The sequence below is a fragment of the Triplophysa rosa genome, linkage group LG3 (genome assembly GCF_024868665.1).
Source record: "Triplophysa rosa linkage group LG3, Trosa_1v2, whole genome shotgun sequence".
NCBI lineage: Eukaryota > Metazoa > Chordata > Actinopteri > Cypriniformes > Nemacheilidae > Triplophysa > Triplophysa rosa.
The window spans coordinates 269,155-287,477 of record NC_079892.1 but is presented as its reverse complement, the minus strand read 5'-3'; the positions used below and the strand labels follow the sequence as shown (position 1 = coordinate 287,477).

Genomic DNA, 18,323 nt, shown 5'->3' with positions numbered 1-18,323 from the left:
ACTGGCTGCAGAGTCAAGTTCCTTGGAGAGCGTGGCACACCGGCAGCAGGCGTATGGTCACACGCTTTTCTGCCGACACACCCTAACCCCCTGGTCTCCATGACCTTCTTGCGGACAGGGGTCCCCTTTGGGATGCCTCCCTGCAAGGTTGGGGTGCCGTGTGCAACGGGCAAGCAGTGTCGGGGCGGTGGACGGGCCCCCGCCTGCGTTGGCATTCAACTGCCTAGAGTTGTTGGTTGTGCTACTTGCATTGAGTACTACCTCTCGTGCAGGGAAGCACGTGCTGGTCCGGTCGGACAGCACAGCTGCTGTGGCGTATTCTTTTACTCACAGAAGCTAACATGACTCGCCCGACGCCTCCTCCTCTGGAGTCAGCAGGTGATCAGCTCCCTGCGAGCCACACACATCCCAGGCGTCCTGAACCAGACAGCCGATGTGCTCTCTCGTCAGTTGACGCCTCGCGGAGAGTGGCGACTCCCTCCCCGCGCAGCCGGCTCATTTGGGGCAGTTCGGCCAGGCACAGGTGGTCCTGTTGCCTCCCCGGACTCCACCCATTGTCCGCTTTGGTACTCCCTGTCCGAGGTACCCTCGGCACGGATGCCCTTGCGCACAGCTGGCCGCGGGACAAGCGGAAGTACGCTTCCCCCCCGTGAGCCTCATTGCACAGGTCCTGTGCAAGGCCAGGGAAGAGGAGCATCAAGTGGTACTAGTTACGCCCCTTTTGCCTAACCAGGACTTGGTTCTCGGAGCTGAGGCTCTGACAACAACTCCCCCCTGGCCGCTCCCCCTGGCGGACAGCTTCCCCAGGGGAAGGGGCACGTTACGGCATCCCAGGCAAAACCTGGTCTCCATGTCTGGACGGGACGAGGAGATCCTGAGTGACCCACCCCCGGTCCGGTTGGGACGTCACTCAGGCTAGGGCTTCGGCCACTGGGCGGCTATACGCCCATAGGTGGCGCCTCTTCTCGTCCTGGTGCTCTTCTCGGCGAGAAGACCCGCGGAGTTGCTCGGTCGGGTACGAGCTGTCCCGTCCTCAAGAGAGACGGGGGAGTAACCTCTCCCCCTCCACACTGGGAATGTATGTAGCCGCTACGGCCGCTCATCATGACCCAAGTGCTGGGTAGCCTCTGGGACAGCACGGCCTGGTCATTAGGTTCCTAAGGGGCGCGAGAGGGTGACCACCTTACCCGCGCTCCGTACCCTCTTGCGACCTAGGTGGCGGGCCTCAAGAGGCCCCGCCCCCTTCGAGCCTCTCGGGGTTGCCGCTCTTTCTCAGTCTTGATAAAGACGGCTTTCCGCATGGCGCTCACCTCCAAGAGGGTAGGGGATCTACAAGCACCCTCCGTGTCCACAGATTGCCTAGAACTCGGGGCCGGGATTCTCACGTTATCTTGAGACCCCGCCCCGGCTACGTGCCCAAGGTTCCCACCACTCTCCCGAGAGACCAGGTGGTGAACCTGCAGGCGCTCCCCACCGGGGAGGAAGACCCAACCTATCCGTGTTGTGTCCAGTACGCGCACGGCGCCTCTACTTGGACCGCACGCAGAGCCCAGAAGCTCTGAGCAGCTCTTTGTCTGTTTCGGAGGTCAGCAGGAGGGCTGTCTCCAAACAGAGGCTGGCGCACTGGATCGTGGATGCCCTCGTTAGGGCATACCGATCTCATTTCGCCCCTGCCCGTTGGGGGTGAGGCACACCCCTCGTGGGCACTGGCTCAGGGCGCCTCTCTGGCAGACATCTGCAGAGCTGCGGGTTGGGCTATGCCTAACAACTCCGTGAGGTTCTAATACCTACGCGCGGAACCGGTGTCAGCCCGCATCCTGGCAAGGTGTGGGACCGGCAGCCGGTAGGGCGTACGCCTGCGGAAGCCCTTCCCCCTCCGGGGGGAGCAGTGGCGATCCCGCCTCACTTCTTTCCCCTCGGGTAAAGAACAGGCATTCCATCCATCACTAAGCACCCTTCCAGGGGACAGGCTGGGCAGAGCAGCCCTGCCCCCTTAGGCCGGGGAACAGTTGAGTTATCCCACATAGCTCTAACCGGACCTAGTGCTCCAGACGTGGTAACCCCCCCTCCGTGGGCTGTTCCGTCTGATGTATCCTCATGAATGGTTCCCACCTTGGCAACCCATGACCTCCCCAGGTGGACTCCCACCTTGCGGTTAACTCCTGCAGTCCGCACATTCCTCCCATGAGTTCTCCCCTGATGGTGAGACCATGTGGTGTCTCCACTAATTCCTCCCTACGGTAGGTAGTGGCCTCTGCAGCGTTTTTCCCCCAGGGGGAATAATGCTTACCCAGTGGCCCGTACGGTGCCGGGCGGCTTCTCGCCATTTAGAGAATTAGGCCTCCGCCCGTGACGGCCGGCGTTAGGGGGCTTCCCAACTTTTGTGGAAAGCTCTGGGTCCCCCTTCCTCTCCACTGGAAGGTCATAATTTCGCGTTAGCGTGTTCGTCTGACTCGCCCAGGCCAGTCAACGTCGCTCCGCAGAGATTGTGACGCGGCTCAGTGCTGTGGCGTTTTCCATAGGAACCCCATTCTGTCGGTTCGACACAACGTCGAGAGACCGACAGAAAGGGAACGTCTTGGTTACGGATGTAACCTCGGTTCCCTGATGGAGGGAACGAGACGTTGTGTCCCTCATGCCACAACACTGGCCGCCCACCCCAGCGGTCGGGGGAGGATGCTTTAGGCTCCTCAGACCAAAGGTGAATGAATGAGCACGCCGGCTTCCCTCTTATACCCGGACATCCGGGGAGGAGCCCGGCATGCAAATTTCATTCGCCAATTTTCATTGGCCTTTTCTAAATACTCAGAAGATGATAGGTTCTCAAGACAAACCCCATTCTGTCGGTTCGACACAACGTCTCGTTCCCTCCATCAGGGAACCGAGGTTACATCCGTAACCAAGACGTTTGCTTTATAATGTAAGAAAATACTAGAACTTATTGTTTATTTGCAAAGTTTGCCAAAGGATTAATAAAGTAAAAAAATATTTATTAGATTAATAAAAAATAATAATCGTTAGATTAGTCGACTATCGAAAAAATAACCGTTAGATTAGTCGACAATTAAAATAATCGTTAGTTGCAGCCCTAGTCAATATGTCTTATGTACAGCTGCTTTGTAACAATGAAAATTGTAAAAAGCGCTATATAAATAAAGTTGAGTTGAGTTGAGATGAGATGCGGTCCAAGTGCAGCACTTTATTAAAGGGCTAATCCTAGAATCACAAACAATAAGACATGCATAGTTCAAACACAAGTAATCCATCGGAACCATAAAGACATGTCCGGACGAATGACCTAGAAACCTCAGCCCTATGGCTAGGAATCCAGTGTGACAACTACACACAATACCTTGCAGAGAGTGATTAGAATAACAGGGTTTAAATAGGCAGAGGTGCAAGAGATAACAACACACAGGTGAATGCAATACTGACTAATGACCCCAAAGGCTTATGGGAAATGTAGTGTACTTTGGCAGTCAAGGTGATGAGGGGAGTGCCCTTTAGTGGAGCATTGGGGCACTCTGACCTCAAGACTGAGGAAAAGTTTTTATCCAAATGCAATTACCACACTGAACTCTGCACTACATTTCTATACCTCAGGGTACAAACGAGCTCTGCACTAGATTTTCAATACTTCAGGGTACAACTGTAATTTACAACAAAAACATCTATGCTATATAATAAATGTGCAATATTACTCATTAATGTGTAAATAATGTCTACATATACATACTTTATACCTACATTCCATATTATTATATACTATTTATCATATCTGTGTAATATATCTGTATTGGCTAACCTAACTTACACATTTACACTAAGTGTACGAGTTCCAATAACATATGTGAATGTCGAATGTACAAACTTTTTTATAGTTTATTTTGTTGTATATTGTAAATGTTATATATATAGGCACATTAAATGCATTTCCGTTTGTGAATGCATGTTCACATTTTGTTCACGGTGCAATGACAAATAATGAAATCTAAAATCTAATCTAATTTAAAAATCGGCAAACCAACAGATGGCAATATAACCCTAACCATAAAGCCATGCTGGCTAATCATATGCCTGAAAAAAGGTCATTGTGTTTGCGAATGGGTTTTAAAAATACTTGTGTTCGTGTGTACAGGGCCTAAGCCTCTCTGACGTTTTAGCATCGCAATTAAAGCTGGTTTCCTTTTAACTGGAAACAATTCCATTTTTCACAGTTTAACATATGCTGTTTGTAGTGTTTTTGTATATGGGTCAATGATGTACAAGGATTTTCGACATGCCAATCTTAAAATGCTAATAAGTAGTAATATCTGTTGCAGTTATTCAAGCATTAAGAATCTGGTGTGCACATACAGTAATGCAGATTAACATTTTGAAATGAATGATTTTAGTGTTTTACATCTATGAATTGGCCATAGCCTTAAAGGTCCCATTCCCCGCAATCCCATTTTTCAACCTTTAGTTACTGTGACACATAATCAAAGCCTCAAAAACAGCAAAAGAATGGCTCATTTAAAAAATGTCATGTGGTGCGACCGTGATTTATCTCAACATTTTTTTATAAATCTTTAGTATTTAAAGCATAATGTTAAAATGTTTTGGTAAGTAATCACCTCAAATCTTTGTTCTATAATTTTGTCCTCTTAAATGAACAAAATTAAAAAACGTATATAATTTATATAAAGAGAGATTCTTGTTTCAGCCGCAAAATTAGATATACATTTTATTTTTAAATTAATTCAATTATTCGTATTATCGGTCGCACCAATGATGAGTGGCTGTAATACGCCATTGACCCATAACTGAAGTCCTCTTACCTAGACTGTACTGGATCATCAGAACTCTGAGCCAATGTCAGGAACTTGGACAATCTAGACCACAAAACTGGTGTCATCAGTGAACTGTTTCCAATCTCTCCAGACTTAATCGCATGGATTTTCCCCATTTCTGTTGCAATCAACCTGCAGGTAAATAAATTAATTCAATGGTGTAGCATGAGACACTGCTGAAATGGAAGGAGAAGCGCTGCCGACATAACGTAAGATTATACAGTATATATTTACATATTTCTGAATACCACATAGAAACAAATAACCAAACTAAGATGCCAAAAAAGCATGGATTGCCATTTGCATTCCTCGCAGTTGAAGATCTAAGGAGGTCCACTAGCTACACTTAAGTTTGCTTCTCATAATTAACAACTAAAATATTTATTATTAAGTACGTTATTAAACCTGTTATTGAGACCATAACACTGAAGTGTGCTTTTTTTTATTTGTTTTTGTAATGAAATTCAACACTGTGATAATACCGTCTATCATAGTAAAAGCTCCATTAATTATAAAAATGTAATACCAACACATCCCTAGACAGTGCACACTTACGAGACCTACTTTAACTGACTTCAGATGCTATGAAATGTTATTTATCTATCTATACATCTTTTTGTTAGGTATGTGCGATTGCAGACATAGGATTGGACTTTGGTAGTTGTAAAAAGGGAAAGACCTAACCATCAGATCAAGAAGCAGAAAACATCATCAATTATAAGTCCAATAAGAATGTGTTGAAATAAAGAAAAGAAAAGGAATCACCTAAAAGTGCCAAATGTGAAAGGTAAAATACAACAAAAAACAAGTATTGACTTGCAGTTACATCATGTGAAGTTTTGTGTTTGCAGACCTGTAAACAGTTGGCTCCTTGAGGAACATATCATCCAGCACAACTCCTCTGACAAACTCATAGCAGATGCCATTGGTGAAACTGCAGTACAACTGTGGGCCACAGCCGTGATTGTGTAGAACCCTGAACATTTTCATTTCCTTATCTCGGTCCAAAAACTGCTCAGTCATCTGTCCAAAAACTCTCACCAGTACAACAGCATCTTCTGTCAGAGAACCCACATAGCAGCCCATTAATTGGTTGGTGATACCCTCAGTGAAGGCCTAGGATTGAAAAAAACACATCAGAAGAACTTTAATGACTAGGCGGTATGATTGTGGAGATGGTGGTGCAGAAATGCCAGACTTCAGCTGTTCTGCACATGTGGTCTGCTCTGTGGTAAATGATGGCATCACCGGTCGGAGAACATCATTGCTAAAGTAAGGACATGGTGTCTGAAAGCTTAGCATTTCATCATTCAGGCTGTGACCTTAAATGTTGGTGTAGTGGAACATGAGAAATTTCAGCACAACCAGAGTTGGAAAGCATGGCTCCCTCTGTTGGTATGGAACATGCACACAAGTCAGACGTTACAGAAATTGAGATATTCTACATCCCTAATCCTACCCAATACCGCAACCTAAAAACTACTTTACTAACTAACTATTAATACCAAACAAATTAAGAGTTTATTGAGGTCAAAACCTTAGAGAAAAAAGCGTCGGAGGAAGAGGGGGAAGTGTGCTGGAGTTGCAGTTTGGCTGAGATCTGCTGCTGGCTTGTTGCTCAGCGGGCCTGGGATGACACAGGGCTTACACCACCATGGTCGTCTGCCGGACTCATCGTACCGATGGCTTCGACCTGTTGGCCTGGGCCATGTTCCTCCGCCTCCTTCGGCATGTTCATCGTGGTGGAGTAAACACCTCCAACCTTCGGCTCACATCTCTGTCGCAGTCTACCAACTGGGACTCGTACCTGTTTTGAAGTTTTGCTTTTCCAACTTTCTCTTGTCAACCCTGTGGTCTTTGCTATCATATATCGTCCTCCGATTGTAAACAAGGACTTTTTAAATGAATTTGCCCAATTCTTGAGTGAAATCGTCATCAGTTACGATAAGATTCTAATACTGGGCGATTTTAATATTCATGTGTGCTGCGATTTCAAACCTTTATCTAAAGACTTTCATAGTTTACTCGAATCATTTGATTTCATACAATGGGTATCCGGACCCACTCATATCCAGGGTCATACGCTGGACTTGATTTTATTTTGCGGCGTGTCGGTAGGGGATATAAAAATCGAGGACGCCGGCATATCGGACCATCTGCCTATATTATTCGCGATGTCTCTTGATGAAAATGCTCCAAGTCAATCATCTTTGTCACGCTGGACTCGTGCATTTACGGACAGCTCAAGCGAAGAATTTTCTTCTAATTATGAACCATTGGATGCAACTCAAGCTATGGATATTCTCACTGGTCACCTGGATGTTAACCAGCTTCTTGGTACTTTTAACACTAACTGCTCTAATGTCTTAAATTCTATTGCACCTTTAAAATTGAAAAAACATAAGCATAACATAATACCTTGGCATACTGAAACCACTCGTTCCCTAAGACAGACTTGTAGAAGGGCGGAGCGCAAGTGGAAAAAACATAAGCTACAAGTATTTTATGAAATCCTACAGGATTCTCTCTCTGCTTTTCAGCGTGCGGCTAAGGCTGCAAAGAGTAGATATTTCTCAGAGTTAATTACACAAAACAGCAATAAGCCAAATATTTTATTTTCCACTATTAAGTCTGCACTTCATCCAGTTGTCACCATCTTTGCTGATGCATCGGTCTTGTTGTGTGAGAATTTTGCTCATTATTTTGACGGCAAGATCTCTCAAATTTTGTCTAATGTGCCAATGCTATCTTATGATCTAGCTGTTGCCCCATACTCAGGTTCTACTTGGTCTCTTTTTGAGCCTGTTAATCTGAATACTTTAACCAAAACACTGTTTAGCTTGAAACCTACAATGTGTCCTCAGGATGTTATCCCACCACGTTTTCTTCCACGATATCATTGGCCCCGATTTGCTGTCAATTATCAATTAATGTCTCCATACTGGGACTGTCTCCCATGACTTTAAACTTGCCACAGTTCGACCATATTAAAAAAAAACAAATCTGGACCCGACATTGCTCACTAACTTTCATCCAATCTCAAATCCCCCCTTTTTATCTAAACTTTTGGAGAAAACTGTTTTAAATCAACTTCAATTTCACTTGTCTCTTAATGCTATCCATGAAAAAGTTCAGTCCGGTTTTAAATCCTGCCATAGCACGGAGTCGGCCCTCCTAAGGGTTGTTAATGATATAATCTTGACCATGGATTCTGGTCAGTCTGCGGCTCTGGTTTTATTAGACCTTAGCTCTGCCTTTGACCTGGTCAACCATGATATTCTATTATCTCGTCTGGAGGCATGCGTTGGTCTACGGGGCACAGTCTTACAGTGGTTTAGGTCATATCTCACAAATAGGAGATTCGTTGTTAACATTGGGCATCATTCTTCTTCCCAGATGCATTTAAGATCAGGGGTACCTCAAGGATCGATCCTTAGGCCTTGTTCTCACTTTATATGCTTCCCCTAGGGCTTATTTTTAATAAGCACTGGGTCTCTTTCCATCTATATGCAGACGACACCCAAATCTACCTTCCCTTAAAACATGGTAATAGACACGCCATTAAGCCCATTTTGGATTGCTTGCGTGGCAGGTTGAACAACCTTTCAGCTGTTGGTCCAAGGTTTGGTGTGATTGGCAGACCAATGAGGTGTAATCAGCACACTATGATTGGCAGACCAATGAAGTGTAAGCAGCATACTGATTGGCAGACAAATGAGGTACAAGCAGCACGCTATTTAAGCACACTTATTTGGACAGGCGTAGTGATATTTAGTTGACCCCGAGGTCCATCTCTGGCATTCCCTTTTCGTTCCTGTTGGTGTTCAGGTAGGATGAGATTTTACCTATGACATGCTGCCATGAAAGACTCAAGGTTAATTTGGGCTATTTATAGTTTGAGTAGAGGGGTGCTGGTGGCATCGGCATTGTGGCAAGTTTATGACGGAGCTCGCTTGCAGGTACGTGGTTGACGCAAATTGTGTTCTTTTTAATTTGTTTGTAGTGGTTGTATTTATTGTGTTACTTACAGTAATGGCAACAAAAGCGGGTGTGTGAGTACTGGTTGGTACATTAAGCTACAGCGTTTGTCGGAGCAACCATATAGTTTCGGGTGTGGTCGTTTACTCTAATTGTAAGTACATCTTTCCTTTTCTTTTGGTAAATTAGGTTAGTAAATTTAGCTGAATGTTTTGTTTCTTTGTTAAATGTAAAGGGAAAACTAAATACTACTCTAGCTCTGGACTGATCTTATGCTGAAGACTCTGCATCTGACGCCACTGCTGTTTTGCCTGAGGACAGCTTCACTTCCTCTCCTATGAAACTTTGCATGTAATGCTTACGGCTTGTTGTTTTGGGGGTCGTGGAGGCCGATAGCTTAAACCTCGTGACTCCGTACAACTATTTTCTTTGTTTGCTTTGATTATATTTGAGTTAATTCATTTCTGTTATATTGGTTATTTGTTATTTGAGTTGATTTATTCTGTTACCTTGGTTATTTGTTTTTGTTTCTTTTATTCCTTTCTCCAGGAGCCAGTGACGGGCAGGGAAGGCTAGTTGCTTTCTTTGGTGCGTGTTTCACAGATTGCTGTGTGTTGTGACACAACCTCTTCACGGTGTGAGTGTGATTTGGAGTTGATGTTAATGGTGGTAGGTTTAGACTACCTCCCAAGTAGCAGTCGGCCTACCCTGTTCCCGCTAAACTGGGTCCCTGGAGAATCATTTTTATGATCCTGTGATGTGCTCCTGAAGGAGACCATTTTATTAATGTTTATAGAATAAAATATATTTTTGTATTGTTACTCACGTCTCACTGCGCATTATTCTATTGCCTTCAATTGGTGTAACGTACCTGTGTCCTTATTGGGAGTATTTCCCTGGCGCCCCCACCAGGGTGGCGTAGTCGGTTGAAATAAACTGTTGTATATACCAGTGAATGTCACACTTGGATGAATTAAAACTTTGGCTATCAACTAATTTCTTATGTCTTAATGAGAGCAAAACGTCTTGGTTACGGATGTAACCTCGGTTCCCTGATGGAGGGAACGAGACGTTGTGTCGAACCGACAGAATGGGGTTTGTCTTGAGAACCTATCATCTTCTGAGTATTTAGAAAAGGCCAATGAAAATTGGCGAATCAAATTTGCATGCCGGGCTCCTCCCCGGATGTCCGGGTATAAGAGGGAAGCCGGCGTGCTCATTCATTCACCTTGGGTCTGAGGAGTCTAAAGCATCCTCCCCCGACCGCTGGGGTGGGCAGCCAGTGTTGTGGCATGAGGGACACAACGTCTCGTTCCCTCCATCAGAGAGAAGATCTTAGAATTAGAGTCTCGCATCCAATCATTATCTGAGGATAGTAAGAGTTTAACGACGATAGAAAACACTATGGATGCGAGCAACATTAGCGCACACAGCTCGGTTCCGGTTGAAAATCCTCCGCAGCTGGGAAACTTCGTGACTGTGAGACGGCGTAGTCGCAGGACAAAACATCACTCGACCGTTCCGATTACAGTCTCGAACAGGTTTGCCCCGCTCAGTGACGCACCGACTGAGAAACCTGCTGAAAGTGCCCTAGTTATCGGTGATTCTATTGTTCGGAACGTTAACATAGAGGCACCAGCCACCATAGTCCAATGTTTACCGGGAGCCAGAGCGCCTGACATCAAGTCAAATTTAAATGTGCTGGCTAAGGCTAATCGTAAATTCAGTAAGATTGTCATTCACGTCGGCACAAATGATGTTCGACTCCGTCAATCGGAGATCACAAAAGATAACATTAAAGAGGTGTGTGAGCTCGCAAGCATGATGTCAGACACTGTAATATTCTCTGGCCCCCTCAATGCTTATCGTGGTGATGAGATTTATAGCAGATTATCATCACTAAATGGCTGGTTGTCTGAGTGGTGCCTGCAGAATGATATAGTTTTTATAAATAACTGGAAGAGTTTTGAGGGCAGACCTGACCTGTTGAAACGAGATGGTCTCCATCCCTCCTGGGCTGGGGCTTCCATCCTGTCTAGAAATATGGCAAAAAGTCTTAATGCTAATGCTAAAACTTGACTCGCTGGGGCCCAGGTCAGGGAGCAGACAGTATGGCTTAACCAACTGTCTGCTTGCCGTCTCACGTCGCAGAATACACAAAATGTACAACATGTAGTAATCCGTTCCCCAAACATCACAAAATAGAGACTGTGTCTGTCCCCCGGATTAGCAAACATAAAATAATGCGTAAACCTCTTGAAAGTAATTTAATAAACGTTAAACAAACTAAACATGAACAAAATACAGATAATCAACTGTTACGACTCGGATTGCTAAATATTAGATCTCTCTCTAATAAAGCACTTTTTGTTAACGATATGATAACAGATCATAAAATAGACATGCTCTGTTTGACAGAAACATGGCTAAAACCAGATGATTATATTGCTTTAAATGAATCTGTCCCCCAAGATTATTATTATAAACACGAGCCTCGTCTAAAAGGCAGAGGGGGAGGTGTCGCAGCACTTTACAATAACTCTCTTAGCATTTCCCAGAAGTCGAACTCTAAATATAATTCTTTTGAAGTCATGGTTCTTCATGTTTCAACACCTAATACTAAAGATAAAACCTTTTTAAATTGATTCTAGCTATTGTATATAGGCCTCCAGGGCACCACACAGATTTTATTAAAGAATTTGGTGGGTTCTTATCAGAACTAGTACTGGCCGCAGATAGACTCCTTGTCGTTGGTGACTTTAACATCCACGTAGATAACGTTACAGATGCCTTAGGAATGGCTTTCAAAGACACTCTTAACTCCATGGGCATTAGTCAACATGTGTCAGGACCCACTCACCTTCGTAATCATACTTTAGATTTAATACTGTCTTACGGTATAAATGTGGACGACGTTAAAATCCTTCAGCAGAGTGAAGACATTTCGGATCATTATCTGGTATTATGTTTGCTTCACTGGCCTACGGCTGCAAATAAAACTCATTGTTACAAATATGGTAGAACAATAACTTCAACTACCAAAGATGCGTTTCTCGATAATCTGCCCGAATTGTCTCAAATCATGAGAAATAACGTTGAAGATCTTGACATTACCACTGAAAATTTTAATTCCACCTTCTCGGTAACGCTAGACAAAGTTGCTCCACTACGTTTAAAGAAGATTAAAAATGGCAGCCCCACACCGTGGTATAATGAACACACTCAGGCTCTAAAGAAAGCGGCCCGAAAAATGGAGCGCAACTTTAAGAAAACTAAATTAGAGGTATTTCGTACAGCATGGAAGGATAGTATTCGAAAATACAGGAAAGCCCTAAAAACTTCTAGATCCGCCTACTTTTCATCACTAATAGAAGAAAACCAGCACAACCCTAGGTTTTTATTTAACACGGTGGCTAAATTAACAAAAAATAAATCGTCAGTGACTTCTGATCCTGTATATCAGCATAGCAGTGATGAATTTATGAACTACTTCACATATAAAATCCAAGATATTAGAGAAAAAATTATAACAATGCAATCAGAAGTGAAACCCGCTGAACAAACTAACTACAGCGCCCTTAAGGAGAAAATGCAATTATTTTATACCGTAGATCAAGATGAGCTGTCTAAAATTATTAGATCATCTAAATCAACAACATGCATACTTGTCATGATCGTGGGTGGTGAGGACACGAAGACAAGGACAGAGGACCCAAGTGCAGACAGCGGGTAAGGGGTTAACAGGACTTTTAATAAATTACACCAAACTCAAAACAAAGACCCACGTGGGGGTAAACATAACAAAACAGAAACAAGAACAAGATTAACTAAACTGACAAGACTAAACTAATAACACATCACAAAGGACTACTTCAAACTAGACTAACAAGACAAAAACTCACCCACACGCAACATAACAGTACAATGATCCAACACCAGACAAGAGAACACAGGGGCATTAAATAGAGGGACAAATCAAAGGGGAACAGGTGTGGGGCATGAACTAATAAACAACCAATAACGAGAGATACAAAAGGGCGGGAACACAGACAAAGACCGGAGAGAGTATCGAAGGCCGACAGGGTCAAAATGACTCTCTCCACACATAACAAGGGATCCCGCCGTGATCTAACACAAGATCAAGAAAGACATGACACGACGAGCCAGAATCACGACAGAACCCCCGCCTTAAGGAGCGATATCCTGAGCTCCAAAAGGCACAAACAAGACAAGACAATGACAAAAACCATAATACAAGACATGACAAAAACATGATACATAAAAAACCAAACACTGACATGGTGCCGGCTGGAATGCCGGCTGGACAGTACATAGCGCCGGCTGGATGGCAGGCTGGACAGTACATGGTGCCGGCTAGATGGCCGGCTGGACAGTACATGGCCCGGCTGGATGGCCGGCTGACGGTACATGGGCCGGCTGAGAGGCCGGCTGGACAGACATGGCCCGGCTGAGGCCGGCTGACGTACATGGCGCCGGCTGGATGGCCGGCTGGACAGACATGGCGCCGGCTGGAGGCCGACTGGACAGTACAGGCGCTCGGCGGAAGGCCGGTGGACAGTACATGGCGCCGGCTGGAAGCCGGCTGGACAGGACATGGCGCCGGCTGGAAGGCCGCTGGGAGGCCGCTATCCCGGCTGGGCAGGCCTGGATGTCGACAGGACAGGATGTCGGCGGCTGGGCAGCCTCTCTGGCAGCTGGGCAGCATCTCCGAGGCTGGGCAGCGCTCTCTGGCAGCTGGGCAGCAAACAAGGACAAAAACACACAAACAGTCGACTCGACAGGCCTGGGCACCAGCTGGAGGCCGGCAGGGATCTGCAGCGGGAACAGGACACCGGCGGCCTCAACCCTGGAGGGGAATCCGAAGACTCAACCCTGGAAGGAGCCCGGCGGTCTCGATCCTGGACGGGGTTCCGGCAGTCTCACCCCGGAAGGGAGTCCGGCGGTCCCGACTCTGGACTGGAGCCCGCGGCCTCTACCCTCCAAGGGAGTCGGCGGATTCAACCCTGGAAGGGAGTCCGGCGGCATCGACTCCTCCCTGAGATCCCTCTGTCTGCTGGGTCCAATGGTGGATATCTGTCATGATCGTGGGTGGTGAGGACACAGGACAAGGAAGAGGACCCAAAGCAGACAGCGGGTAAGGGGTTAACAAGACTTTTAATAAATTACACCAAACTCAAAACAAAGACCACGTGGGGGTAAACATAACAAAACAGAAACAAGAACAAGATTAACTAAACTGACAAGACTAAACTAATAACACATCACAAAGGACTACTTCAAACTAGACTAACAAGACAAAACTCACCCACACGCAACATAACAGTACAATGATCCACACCAGACAAGAGAACACAGGGGCATTAAATAGAGGGACAAATCAAAGGGGAACAGGTGTGGGGCATGAACTAATAAACAACCAATAACGAGAGATACAAAAGGGCGGGAACACAGACAAGACCGGAGAGAGTATCGAAGGCCGACAGGGTCAAAATGACTCTCTCCACACATAACAAGGGATCCCGCCGTGACTCTAACACAAGATCAAGAAAGACATGACACGACGAGCCAGAATCTACGCAAATACAGACTCCTATACCTACAAATCTACTAAAGAGAGAGAAATTATAGATCCTCTTCTTGGTATTATTAACTCATCTCTGACATTAGGACATGTGCCTAAAGCATATAAGGTGGCTGTTATAAGGCCCCTTGTCAAAAAACCCCAACTCGACCCTAGAGAACTAAGGAACTACAGGCCTATATCGAATCTAACTTTCATATCTAAAATTCTGGAAAAAGTAGTTTCAACTCAATTATGCTCCTTCCTCCAAAGGAATGACATCAATGAAGAATTCCAGTCTGGATTTAGAGCATGTCACAGTACAGAGACTGCTTTGATCAGAGTTACAAATGATCTGCTATTGGCGTCTGACCGAGGTTGTATCTCGTTATTGGTGCTGCTAGACCTTAGTGCTGCATTCGATACCATTGACCACAGCACACTCCTACATAGACTCGAAAATTATGTCGGCATTAAGGGAATAGCTTTGAAATGGTTTAAATCTTATTTATCCGACCGTTTTCAATTTGTAGCAATAAACAATGAGGTGTCACGCAAATCGCAAGTCCAGTACGGTGTACCACAGGGCTCAGTCTTAGGGCCTCTGCTCTTCGCATTATACATGCTACCTCTAGGAGGTCCAAATGGAACATCATATTGAGATACATCAGACGGAACAGCCCACGGAGGGGGGTTACCACGTCTGGAGCACTAGGTCCGGTTAGAGCTATGTGGGAGATAACTCAACTGTTCCCCGGCCTAAGGGGGCAGGGCTGCTCTGCCCAGCCTGTCCCCTGGAGGGTGCTTAGTGATGGATGGAATGCCTGTTCTTTACCCGAGGGGAAAGAAGTGAGGCGGGATCGCCACTGCTCCCCCCGAGGGGAAGGGCTTCCGCAGGCGTACCCCTACCGGCTGCCGGTCCCACACCTTGCCAGGATGCGGGCTGACACCGGTTCCGCGCGTAGGTATTAGAACCTCACGGAGTTGTTGGGCATAGCCCAACCCGCAGCTCTCAGATGTCTGCCAGAGAGGCGCCCTGAGCCAGTGCCCATGAGGGGTGTGCCTCACTCCCAACGGGCAGGGGCGAATAGAGATCGGTATGCCCTAACGAGGGCATCCACGATCCAGTGCGCCAGCCTCTGTTTGGAGACAGCCCTCCCTTCTGCTGACCTCCGAAACAGACAAAGAGCTGCTCAGAGCTTCTGGCTCTGCGTGCGGTCCAAGTAGAGGCGCGTGCGCTACTGGACACAACACGGATAGGTTGGGTCTTCCTCCCCGGTGGGGAGCGCCTGCAGGTTCACCACCTGGTCTCTCGGGAGAGTGGTGGGAACCTTGGGCACGTAGCCGGGGCGGGGTCTCAAGATAACGTGAGAATCCCGGCCCCGAGTTCTAGGCAATCTGTGGACACGGAGGGTGCTTGTAGATCCCCTACCCTCTTGGAGGTGAGCGCCATGCGGAAAGCCGTCTTTATCAAGACTGAGAAAGAGCGGCAACCCCGAGAGGTCGAAGGGGGCGGGCCTCTTGAGGCCCGCCACCTAGGTCGCAAGAGGGTACGGAGCGCGGATAAGGTGGTCACCCTCTCCGCCCCTTAGAACCTAATGACCAGGTCTGCTGTCCCAGAGGCTACCCAGCACTTGGGTCATGATGAGCGGCCGTAGCGGCTACATACATTCCCAGTGTGGAGGGGGAGAGGTTACTCCCCAGTCTCTCTTGAGGAAGGGACAGCTCGTACCGACCGAGCAACTCCGCGGGTCTTCTCGGCGAGAAGAGCACCAGGACGAGAAGAGGCGCCACCTATGGGCGTATAGCCGCCCAGTGGCCGAAGCCCTAGCTTGAGTGACGTCCCAACCAGACCGGGGGTGGGTCACTCAGGATCTCCTCGTCCCGTCCAGACATGGAGACCAGGTTCTGCCTGGTATGCCGTAACGTGCCCCTTCCCCTGGGGAAGCAGTTTGCCAGGGGGAGCGGCCATGGGGGAGTTGTTGTCAGAGCCTTAGCTCCGAGAACCAAGTCCTGGTTAGGCCAAGGGGCGTAACTAGTACCACTTGATGCTCCTCTTCCCTGGCTTTGCACAGGACCCTGTGCAATGAGGCTCACTGGGGGGAAGCGTACTTCCGCTTGTCCCGCGGCCAGCTGTGCACAAGGGCATCCGTGCCAAGGGTTGCCTCGGACAGGGAGTACCAAAGCGGACAATGGGTGGAGTCCGGGGAGGCAACAGGACCACCTGTGCCTGGCCGAACCTCTCCCAAATGAGCTGGCTGCGCGGGGATGGAGTCGCCACTCCCCGCGAGGCATCGACTGACGAGAGAGCGCATCGGCTGTCTGGTTCAGGACGCCTGGGAAGTGTGTGGCTCGCAGGGAACTGATCACCTGCTGACTCCAGAGCAGGAGGGGCCGGGCGAGTCATGTTTAGCTGCCGTGAGCGAATCCAATGATATATGCCACAGCAGCTGTGCTGTCCGACGGACCAGCACGTGCCTGCCCTGCACAAGAGGTAGTAGCCTCCTCAATGCCAGTAGCACAACCAACAACTCTAGGCAGTTGAAATGCCAACGCAGGCGGGGGCCCATCCACCGCCCCGACACTGCTTGCCCATTTGCACATGGCACCCCAACCCCAAGAAGGTCATGGAGACCAGGGGGTTAGGGTGTGTCGGCAGAAAGCGTGTGACCATACGCTGCTGCCACGCTCTCCAAGGAACTTGACTCTGTATCCTCTGTAGCGTTGGAGCGGTCGTATGTGCATCGACCCGAGTGGGACCACACCCGCCGAGGATGCCATGTATCCCAGGAGCCTCTGAAATTGTTTCAGGGGGACAGCTGACTGTCTGAAAGCTTCAGGCAGTTCAACACTGACCGGGTGCGCTATGTAGTCAGTCGCACTGCCTCTGGGAGGCCGCGTGGGTGCGGGCTTCCTCGTCGGGGGTCTTCCGCCCCCCCGCGAGGGGTGAGCAGGGTCGCTCATGAGGACAGAGTCGAGTTCCCTACCGAGAAAGAGGACGCTCAGCACCGGGGAGAGCTTGCTCTTCTCAGTTGACCTGTAGCCCCACCGATCTAGGTGCTGGAGCACCAGGTCCCTGTGTGTACACAACAGATCTCGAGAGTGCGCCAAACTGAGATAGTCATCGAGATTAGTACCCGCACACCTCCTTCCCCCTTCCTTCGACCTTCGTAAAGACTCGTGGAGACAGGGACAGACCGAAGGGGAGGACCCTGTACTGATATGCCCGTCCCTCGAACACGAACCGTCGGAACGGCCGATGTCGAGGGAGGATCGAGACATGAAGTAAGCGTCCTTCAGGTCGATTGCCATGAACCAGTCCTGACACCTGACGGACGTCAGGATGCGCTTCTGCGTGATCAACCTGAAAGGCAGCTACTGTGTAGGTGCCTGTTCAGAACACACAGACCCAAGATAGGGCGCAACCCCCCGCCTTTCTTGGGGACAATGAAGTACAGGCTGTAAAACCCGCTGAACATCTCGGCTGGTGAGACGGGCTCGATCGCTCCCTTCACCAGAAGGGTGGCAGCCTCGGCCCGAAGTACAGGGACATCCTAGCCTCTGACTGAGGTATATCGGATGCTGAACTTGGCGGGCGTGAGGCGACTGGATCGCGTAGCTGAGACGGATCGTCTTCCCTAGCCAGCCTGACAGTCTGGGAAGCCGAAGAGGCTCCCAGAAATGAGACGGGGACTAAAGGTACGATCTTTTTCATCGTCCCCCCGGGGGGTGGTTCGATGGCTAGCAGTACGGATTCCTTGCCGGGGGAGGTCCCCCGGGGAGGAGATCGGCTCTGCTGTTTTTCCTGCCTGGCGACTGCACAGCTCAACGCACTGTCTGACTGAGAGTGCTGAGGGCTGGTGTTTATACTCGACATTGCTCTTCGCCATGACGCAACGTCGAGTTTGCCGTTCACCGTCGTGCAGAGGGTG

The 18,323-nt window shown here is 48.0% G+C and overlaps 1 protein-coding gene across 1 annotated transcript in view; it reads right to left on the bottom strand.

Annotated features, from left to right (window-relative positions):
- Positions 1–18,323, bottom strand: part of zgc:113516 (uncharacterized protein LOC541449 homolog) — a 78,971-nt gene that overhangs the window by 54,051 nt on the left and 6,597 nt on the right. Inside the window, exons 2-3 of the mRNA XM_057330486.1 lie at positions 5,686–5,948; positions 4,821–4,964 (exon numbers count right to left, since the gene is read on the bottom strand). Coding sequence (XP_057186469.1) covers positions 4,821–4,964; positions 5,686–5,948 — 407 coding nt within the window. The remainder of the gene's footprint in view (positions 1–4,820; positions 4,965–5,685; positions 5,949–18,323) is intronic.